The sequence below is a fragment of the Argentina silus genome, assembly GCF_951799395.1.
Source record: "Argentina silus genome assembly, chromosome: 7".
In the NCBI taxonomy this organism is placed as follows: Eukaryota; Metazoa; Chordata; class Actinopteri; order Argentiniformes; family Argentinidae; genus Argentina; species Argentina silus.
Genome location: NC_139661.1, coordinates 7,368,954 through 7,378,640, shown reverse-complemented (window position 1 = coordinate 7,378,640; position 9,687 = coordinate 7,368,954). Strand labels below are relative to the sequence as shown.

At 42.0% G+C, this 9,687-nt stretch overlaps 1 protein-coding gene across 1 annotated transcript; it reads right to left on the bottom strand.

Moving 5' to 3' along the window:
* Positions 1-263: 263 nt before the first annotated feature.
* Positions 264-5,271, bottom strand: LOC310806993 (folylpolyglutamate synthase, mitochondrial-like; the record flags this gene model as incomplete). Its single annotated transcript, XM_083673272.1, has 14 exons — positions 264-643; positions 894-960; positions 1,124-1,199; positions 1,404-1,554; positions 1,700-1,934; positions 2,090-2,167; positions 2,303-2,405; positions 2,507-2,568; positions 2,854-2,931; positions 3,021-3,135; positions 3,717-3,781; positions 3,934-3,987; positions 4,208-4,336; positions 5,260-5,271. 14 exons carry the CDS (start codon positions 5,269-5,271, stop codon positions 264-266), a joined length of 1,605 nt encoding a protein of 534 aa, XP_083529398.1.
* Positions 5,272-9,687: the final 4,416 nt, after the last annotated feature.

Below are 9,687 nucleotides of genomic sequence, written 5' to 3'. Positions count from 1 at the left end.
AATCAAATGGAGAGAGATAAAAACATCCCCTGAGACAATTGAAGAACTATGTGAAAATATGTTTTGTCGAAAACACAGTATGTCAGCCTTGGGAATATGAAACTCTTCTCTTGCTACTCCAATGCACTCATCCGGTGAGCAAGATCCTAATTATGTGTCAACACTTGCTAGTGTACAAACCTTGCCAAACACTGAGTCTAACTTTCTGTCTAACCGGAAACCAGCCATACTGAAGCAAAGAGAATCAGCCAGTTTAAGGTCCATTAGGAGGCTAGGGAGGGGTCCAGGTGTTCGAGCACCCCTCCTACCAGGTGCAGGCTGCCTGTGACCAGCACAGAGACGTGGGCTGCTTGTCTCAGTGGTGTTGCTTTAGCTGTGACACCTGGCTGTGCTGGGAGATAGGGGCCCTTCGCAGCAGCCAGCACAGGGTCCCTTCCCTGGGTGATCCACTGGAGGGCGCTGAGGATGCAGGGGAAGACCAGAGTGTGTGTCCTGGCCTTGGCCACCAGGGAGTGCTGGTGGTTGTGAATGAGCAGCCCAGCACCCTGCTGCTTTTCTAGCCCACTCAGACTCTGCCAGCTGCTCTGGTTGTCCAGACAACGGGTCAGCATGCTCTCTACCGACACATTGAAATTCTGCTGATCTGTCAAGAGCACACAAAGAAAGTCAAGCACCACACACACGTGTGTAAGACATTCCTCACAGGACCATGTAGGTTATCAAAGTGCTAAAGGAGGGTATACATAATAGAAATAGTAATATTAGCCCTCTGGGTTACTTTTAGAATAAATATTCTTGCTGTGGTGGCAATTATGCGTATATCTCAAAGGCATTAAACCTGCCTTTTGATTTATTAACACTGTGGACAAAGAGTAAAATAACTAATATCTCACCTGCATTGCTTGTTGTGATGGTTTCAGTGATGTTGGGACAGAACACAGCAAAGTCAAACTTGCCAGGCTGGACGGGTGCAAAATACGGAGATGCTGTCACTTATAATACCCATCTCAACATTACCTGAGGAACCCACAGTGGATTGTTCTTTGTGGGGTGTAGACAGATATGGAGCTGTAGGGCGTAATACAGAACACAGCAGCGCCAACTGATCTGTTCTACTACTCACCAGTAAGAGCTTTAGCATGGCAGCACAGTCCCTCTCCCCTGTAGCGTTGAACAGCAACACTCTCACTGCCGAGCCCCTATAGGCAGAGGCACTTCCTGAGCACTGGACCAACTCACACATAGTAACAATCAAATCAATACACACTATCAAATCATGTGTCAATGACTCACTAAACTGCTGTCTCGTAATTCTATTGTCTAGTAATTCAGAGTTAGTAAGGAGCCTCTGGGAGCCTCCTGGGGGGGGGGGGGGGGGGGGGGGGTGTTACACTGAGACTCACCTGTGGTCCCTCTCCTCCTGCAGTGTCTCCTGACTGAACCAGTGGACACAGGCCTGCATGCTGCCTGTGGTGTGGGCCCCATCCAGGTAGTACGAGATGGCGCCGTGTCTCAGAGTCTGAGTCCGCCCTGGCCACTCAGTCTTCTGCAGCCCTGGAGAGAGATGGAGAGAGAGAGAGAAAGAGAAAGAGAGAGTCTGTGTGTCAACATGTCTTCTCCATGTTTCTCTCCTATGTTTGTCAGTGGGTACAGTATACAGTACTGTACGCATGAGAACGAAAGAACAGCCCACACTGACCTTCAACCATGATGGTGGTGGGCTGGAAGGACGCTGCTTGGGAGGAGACCAGCCTCTTCTCCTCTACTGGAGCTGACATGGAGCCACCAGGTTGTTGGTGACGCTGTAGCCAGCCCCTGCTGAGCTGCAGGGCTAGTGATGCATTGCAGCGCTGCTGTTGACCTGCCAGACCCAGTCGTAGAGCACCACCCTCAGCCTTATACTCCTCCAGCTCGGGACACACCCACAGAGGACACTATACACCACACACAGAGGGGGGTAAACACAACACTAGACTTACTTGACCTTAGGTACAGTACAATGTATCTACAGACACATAGAAGAGGATAGTAACTGCTCATCAACGTTAGCTATGCTATAAAGCCAGGAGAGACGACTTTGTTCACTTACCCCAATCTGTTTAGCTCTGTGCTGCAGAACACTTAGGGGTCTTGTAGGCTGTCTCACAGTGAATGCAGGAACCCCTGGCTGGGGACAGAGACAGGGATCTAAGTACTGTACATCGCGAACACAAATACCTTATGTTCACTAGTCAGGTTATTGTAAGGATAATGCCATAGGAAAGGAGTGTGTATGCATGTGGGCTTATCGAACACCTCTTACTTTAAATATGCCTCCTTTCTGCCAGGCTATCTCTTCTATGGTGTCTCCCAGTATACTTGTGTGATCAATTCCTAAGGAAGAGATTCCACAAACCCACGGCTTCCTGTTGACCATACATCAAAGAGAAACAGGACGTGCCATGGGTTCAAATAAAACTTTATGACATTGTTAAAAATTGACAATTGAAGACACACAAAGCTTTACCTGATAATGTTTGTGCAGTCATAGGCTCCGCCAATCCCGACTTCAATGATAGCTAAATCCACCTGTCTTACAGAGAAATGCCATTCAGAGAGGCTTCAAGCGGCAACCTTTGGAGAAATAGTGTTTGCTCTTATGTTACATGGTAGGGCTGTTAAGGGATGTTTGGTACGCTGTGGTTGGGGTCTGTGGTATGTCAGGCTCAGAGTTTGGGCAGTGAGTATATCTCAGTGGAGGCTGGTGGAACAACGCATGTTTGATACCATTGCTCAACCTGTTCCATGCATTACAATGAGCCTGTCCTCTGATTTCTACCTCCACCAGCCTCTACTGGTATGTCTGAGACTCACCCTCTCCTGCAGGAAGACATGGAAGGCCATGACGGTGAGGAAGCAGAAGTAGGCAGGCATACTGCCTCCATGAGAATCCTGTGAAGTGACACAATCATGGCATGAAGCGGAGGGCTCAGTGAATTCCAGGCCACATCACAGGAAACACTCTATTCATGACAACTTACTTTTGTTGCATCTAACTGAACATAAACCTCCCAGAAGTATTTGGTAAAAAGCTCTTTGCTGATTGGCTGCCCATTGATGCGTATTCTCTCTCTGACTTGTACCAGATGTGGCGAGCTGTAAAATAAAGGGAATGTTTCCACAACTGTGTACAGCAGGAAAAACACAACATCTCATACGATAGCTACTGTAACTTACTACTTCATCTCTGGGAAGGTTACAAATGCTGTTTCCATACACTGGTTATGTCAACTTTTTCCCCAAAACCACAACATACAGAGTGAAGCTATCACCAACTCGTAGATAAGCATGTTAAACAGACTCAAAGTTCAAAGTTTCAAAGTGTTTATTATTATCATATGCACAGTAGAAATTCTTGCTTTGCTGTCCGCAGAATGCCAACCAATGTAAAATATACAATACTAAAGAATATACAATATAATGTACAAGACATGTACAAGACAGCAAAATGATAGACAGTTGTAACAACATTGGTTAATCATTCAATGGGCAATGACCCAGCATGGCACAAAGTTCATTCAATTAGGCTACCAATGTTTTTGCATAGTCAGGACCCAGACTATTGTGAGTCATGATGCAATAGGTCAAAAAACGACAAACGAAACACACATTTATCTGAAAGTGCATACACACTGTGGGGTAGCCCTGACCAACATGGGTCTTCTTCAATGACGTACCTATAAAATCCAGTGCGTAATCCATAGTCCCGGAGGATTCTCTCAGTAAATGCACAGGTTGATCCCTGCAAGTGCAGAATGTTTTACCTTACAGTTTTATTTCAGTAACAACCATTTCCATTCCAATTGTTTCTCAGGATTGTTGTCATTTTTGCCACAAAGTAAGACCTTCTCAATGATATTAGAAGTCACAATGAGAAAACCAAATTGTCAGTACCTTGCCCTTGGTCCCCGTCACATGGATTATATTGAGCTGATCCAGATCGTCCACCTAAAAAACATCCAATTGTGGGGTAAGAGAGAGTGGCCTCTGAGTCACAGAAGTCAAAGGGCCTGAGATATTCAGCCAACGACAGAACAAGTGACAAAAACCACCATAGGAAAGAGAGATTAGCACATGAACATTATAGAGAACCACACACAATGAAACCTATATGTTAGGTGTGTGATGGGACAATATAACTGTAAGTTGGTGTGTGTGTGTCACTCACTGTAAGCCCTGTACGATGGAGGAGGCTCTGCATAGCCTGGAGCTGCAGCTCAGGGACAGCCGGCTCCTTACGCGCCTGCTCCAGCACACTAGCATTGGTCTGCAAGGTGTTGAGGGCACACACTGCTTCCTGTGCAACACACACACGCACATACATACACATGTATATACACATGCATGTTGCGTGCATGCGCACACACACACACACACACACACACACACACACACACACACACACACACACACACACACACACACACACAGAGAGAGAGAGAAACACATTCACATGGGAACCGAACTCTGCTGTGGAGACACTTAACTTTAATTCACGCCTGACCCTAAACAACTTTGACATCTCACATATAGACAACGGGCAGGGTACAATATTAGTTAATGCCAGTCTCAGGACATTAGGTTGTGTTAAAATGCTGCAGATCATGCTGAGGCAGTGGCTGCCAAATAAAACCAGACACAACTGGCATGGCGTGCAAGCATGTGTCAACAGCTTCACCTCTGTCAAGTTACAACACTGACAAATAACGTGCGACAATATGTGAGAATGTGAAACGGAAAACAGAAAGGAATCCACTCATCACTAAGCGAAACATAATTTCGATATAAATGTACTAATGCTCTTATGTTCTGAAACAGGCTAAATAGATTCCAGTTAGGGCTACCTAGAACATTCAATTATTTACTAATCTCCCTCTAGACGTTGCCAAGTACTGTATACGCACGTAGAAACATTTAGTCCTCCTCAAAGCGACAGATATTGCCATGGCGTTCAGTTGGTCTGTAGGTCACTTATGTAATTCCCGTTTCATTTATTTGAAAAAAATAACCTCAAGCCATGAATAGGCGACGACTACGCTGCTATAGTTCAATATGATGTCTGTGCATGCATGCCTCTTCAGCGAGATCGATACGAAACCGACTTCATCGTGTTCCAACTGCATGCATGCCAGTTGTTGGTATCTGATTTTTGGTTTGTCAAACACTGATGTCAGGGGGCTCACTCAGAGAGGCAATGTAAGATAAATAATATAATCCTACCTCATAATCCATCAGGAAAATTCTTTCAGATGAGTTTGTGAAGTGTGAGCCAGCCTGGTTTAGAACTTGACCACAAGAAATTACAGTAGTTAGACTATTGTCACCAGCAGCACGTATCTGGCATTATGCAATAGAGTGGTAGACTATTGCATCCGTCTGCACTGTTAATCATTAGGGAATGTATTGATCTACCTGTCCATTCCCTTCTTGTTTTTTTAGTTGATTATCTCAATCACGTTCTAAGGTAAGGGTTGGGTTTAGGGTTAGGCCTTATACGGTTGGAGCTAGGGTTATGGCTGTAGTTATGTATTTTTTTTCCAAAAGTACTTAATAGTTGCAGAATTAATTGGATCGCTGACTGGTAAACAGGAATCAAATTGTGTATAAATAAAGGTTTACATTGCTATTTGGTGCCTATACTCCTACATAGCTTTTTAGCACTGTCTGGGTTACCATCGGTAGCATGCACCGTACTAGGCTATGCAGTATACGCACTATATGTAAAGACACATACATGAGGGCTTGATCTGAGACTTGGACCAGGTAATTGATATTGAAATTTTCAATGAGAAGTGTGTTGGGTAAAGACTGTTCAAGCAAATTCATATCCATAACAAACCATGATCATTGTGTTACATCTGTAGGGGTTGTGCACCTAGTTCCAGGCATTTCCATGTGTTACCTGGATGGCTGAAGCAAAATTCATGAGCAGAGCACTGCTTGAAGTCTTTAAGCTCTCCTGTGAGAACAAGGGCATAGGAGTCAGCTGGGTATGAGCTGAAACATTTTGCTAGGGGTGTGCCTAGTGACTTTTGAGAAAAGGATACAAACAAATTAGTAATCTTAATTTATAATTGAATACATTAATGTGTATATATTTCAAATGAAACAAACCATTTGTAAGTACTCTTTCCCTGGTACTGTTCAAAACATCACTATCAGTTTTTCACACAGTCAGAACTACCCAACGTTAGCTAGCTAACTTAGCAAGTGCTAAAGATAAAACCTGACACTGCAGCTACAGTAACTACTAGCCTGGAGAAAGCTTTTTATAATTATCTTTACTGTTGTTACTGTTTGCCTACAATTACTTTACCCAGTACCAAATAGTTTTTCAAAATAAAAGTCCTGCAGCTAAATATTCCTATTATTATTGACGAGGGAACTGCTTCTAACATGTCCCCCCAGTTCCCCCCCCAGTCTCCTACGCCCTTGTGTGAGAATTTTATGGTAGGAAGTGGTCTCTTTTGGCACATACCCAGACCCCTCAGCTATATCTTATAATTGTCTGGATTCCAGAGCTTTAACGAGTCAATTGCCAGCCAGAAGGCAGCAACAAAACACTAGCAAAAACTCTTTTCCTCATTACTGGGTGTTTCTATACACTGTACTGAGGTGCTTTGAGCCAGACATAACAGTAGGCCAGGTCTATACTGTATGGTTCTCCAAAACCAATAACAACACACGAATGTCCTCTGTTTATAACTGAACAACTTCTCCTGTATTGAATTGCAGTTGAAGTTTAAAGTTTTTTTTAATTTTTTAATTTTTATAGTGAGATCATGTCTAGTGCCATTGCAATAGAGAAAATAATAGCTTCGAACCAGCCATCAAGCTACTGTAGATTTTTACTATTCTTACTACTAAGCCATACTTGTTACTTCATACTTATGTATGACCCACAGGTGCATACAGTGGAAGCATTACTGTAGGCTATAGATAATCCTGTCTTTATGCATTGTGTTTAGAATGTGAACAATGAGCTGTACATGGATGCTTCTTACAGCACTATAAGGAATGCGTGACATTTACAGAATACCTCCTGAACAAGATGCAACAAATCTCTTGTCCATATTATTTACAAGTCTAGAATATGCCCTGCTTTTCTTTTTCACACCACACACATCACCCACAGTACAAAAAAAAACAGTCCCTTCAACTTCTTACACGCCACCTGTATCATTACCCTGAACGATATGTAACAATGTGTGCTTGAAATCTTTTTTCCATATTATTTAGGGAGTACAAGTCTAGAACATGCCTTGCTTTTCTTTGTGTGTGTGTGTGTGTGTGTGTGTGTGTGTGTGTGTGTGTGTGTGTGTGTGTGTGTGTGTGTGTGTGTGTGTGTGTGTGTGTCACTCACACTGCAAGAAACAGTCCCAGCCTTCAGGGATATTTACTGAGGTTATTTTTGTCGGGTTAAGCCTTTGTGTTCTATGGTCTCCTAATAACAGGTTCAACTTCTTAGCCCCAAGCAAATATCTCTTAGACCACATAGATGGCATTTATAAAACAGGTTAAAACAAATAGCCACTGTATGCAAATCAGCCTCCAGAGACAGGCAAATATGTCCAGTTTTTTGTTTATGAGTAGATCAGTTTTGAAATTACTAATTATAATTTAAGATCAAATAGCATTGCTTGCATCATTTCTAGTCCCTTTTTATTTATTTAAAAGAAAAAAATTGATGGACAGTACCAAAATAGATTACCTATTAATTCTGTTTTCTCGTGGCAGACTGTTCAATACCCCATATATATTGAGCATTCTTTTTGTAGCAAGAATGTTATTGAAATAAGCTTTTTACAGCCACTTATGAGACCCAGGTGCTTTTGAAGTCTTCTGTTTGTCTGTGGTTGATTCTGTCACTAGCTCATTAAACCACTGATGATTGAATACAAAAAGGTTTGTGTTGTACAATATAAGTGCTTCTCGGGAACTCATTGGAACCAATGGTTGTAAGGGTGGAACATGTATTTAGCGAGGGTAGTTGCTTGGAAGAAGAAGAATAGTTGAAAACAAATCTCTTGATCTGGCTGCTGAAGAGCTCTGGAGACCACAGAAAACCAGTGAGACCAGGTCATAATTATAGCCTCTTCAAAACACAATGAGAGATGATACATCTTGATAATTATTTTTGGGCAAATTGACAGTGTCAACATGCTTTAGAAAACAAGGATGGCTGAGCAGATATTATGTCTGAAAGTCAGAAATGCATTGTACTCTACTGTAGAAGAATGCATGTTTGTGCCAAAATAAATGATCTATTGATTCTGTTTCCTCCAGAATCTGCACAAGGCTGACTGTTCAATGTCCCGTATATTGAACATTTAATGTGTGGCTAAATCATTAACTCCCTAAAGTATTTGCCTCTTCCTTTTTGAGTCAAAGGTGCGGTGAGTTGATTATACATTTGTTTTGAGCATACACCTCCATACACTTGTTAATCGCTTGTCTGACATGATTTTACCATCCTTGTTCACAATGCCATTAATAAAAATATGTCAAATTGAAGTAAAGCTCACAAAGTATAAATGGTATGAAATTATGTTTTCAAGCAAGCCAAGTTACAGAAGTCTGGGTATTTAAAAGTTGATTTGAAGTAAATAGGTTAACAGGCTATGCACACGGCAGCATTAATAGGATTTAATGCAAATTCGAGTAAAGCTCAAAAAGTGTAAATACTATCAAACATCTGAATGGAAGTTATTTAAGTGAAGTCAGTCTACACAGTTTAGGTGTTTTTTATGCTCAATGCTAAATGGTATGAAAAGAGAGAAGGTTATAGGATGGATAGATAGATATTGAGTGAAGCAGTAGTGACTGGTGAAAGGAAGAAAGGATGATGCTAGGAAGTTGAAAGATTCAATAGATATTAGTTTGGATAGATAGAAGGTTAGATAGATAGCATGCTAGAAGGTCATAGATAGATAGATAGATAGATAGATAGATAGATAGATAGATAGATAGATAGAATGTCTAAAATTGACCAATTGTATTCCATGTTTTTGTTGATCATTCACATCTTTGTAGGCCTATGTGATAATGGACCTAATCCAGGACCCAGCTTGTATTATTTACAACAATTATAATTTAGTTGTCTAAAAATACATCTCATTATCCTGAAAGCCTGATGAGGACCCATAGTGGTCTACATGTTGACATTAGACTACAGGCGCATTGAAACAGAGAGTAGGTATCATTCTCTTTTCCTATGGCTATAAGAACACAACGGTTTCCTTTGCAACCATGTAGTATGTAGCTGACTACTGCTTCCAAACCATGTAGTATGTAGCTGACTACTGCTTCCAAACCATGTAGTATGTAGCTGACTACTGCTTCTAGAAATGTGGTATGGTTAGGTTGGTTGATTGGATGTATGAATGGATAGATGAAAGACATGCCATTCTTCACCTGCCGTCCATAACTATGGATGTGGATTCAGTCACAGTGCTTCAGTTAGTTAATATCAGGGTTGTGGGTCATGTGGAATAATCTAATCTTGATGAATGAGCCTTTTTGCTGGATTTGCAGTAAACGTACCCAAACATTATGGCCCTAGACTTGCAGCTTTTTACAGCCACTTATGAGACCCAGATGCTTTTGAAGTCTTCTGTTTGTCTGTGTTTGATTGTGGCACCAGCTCAT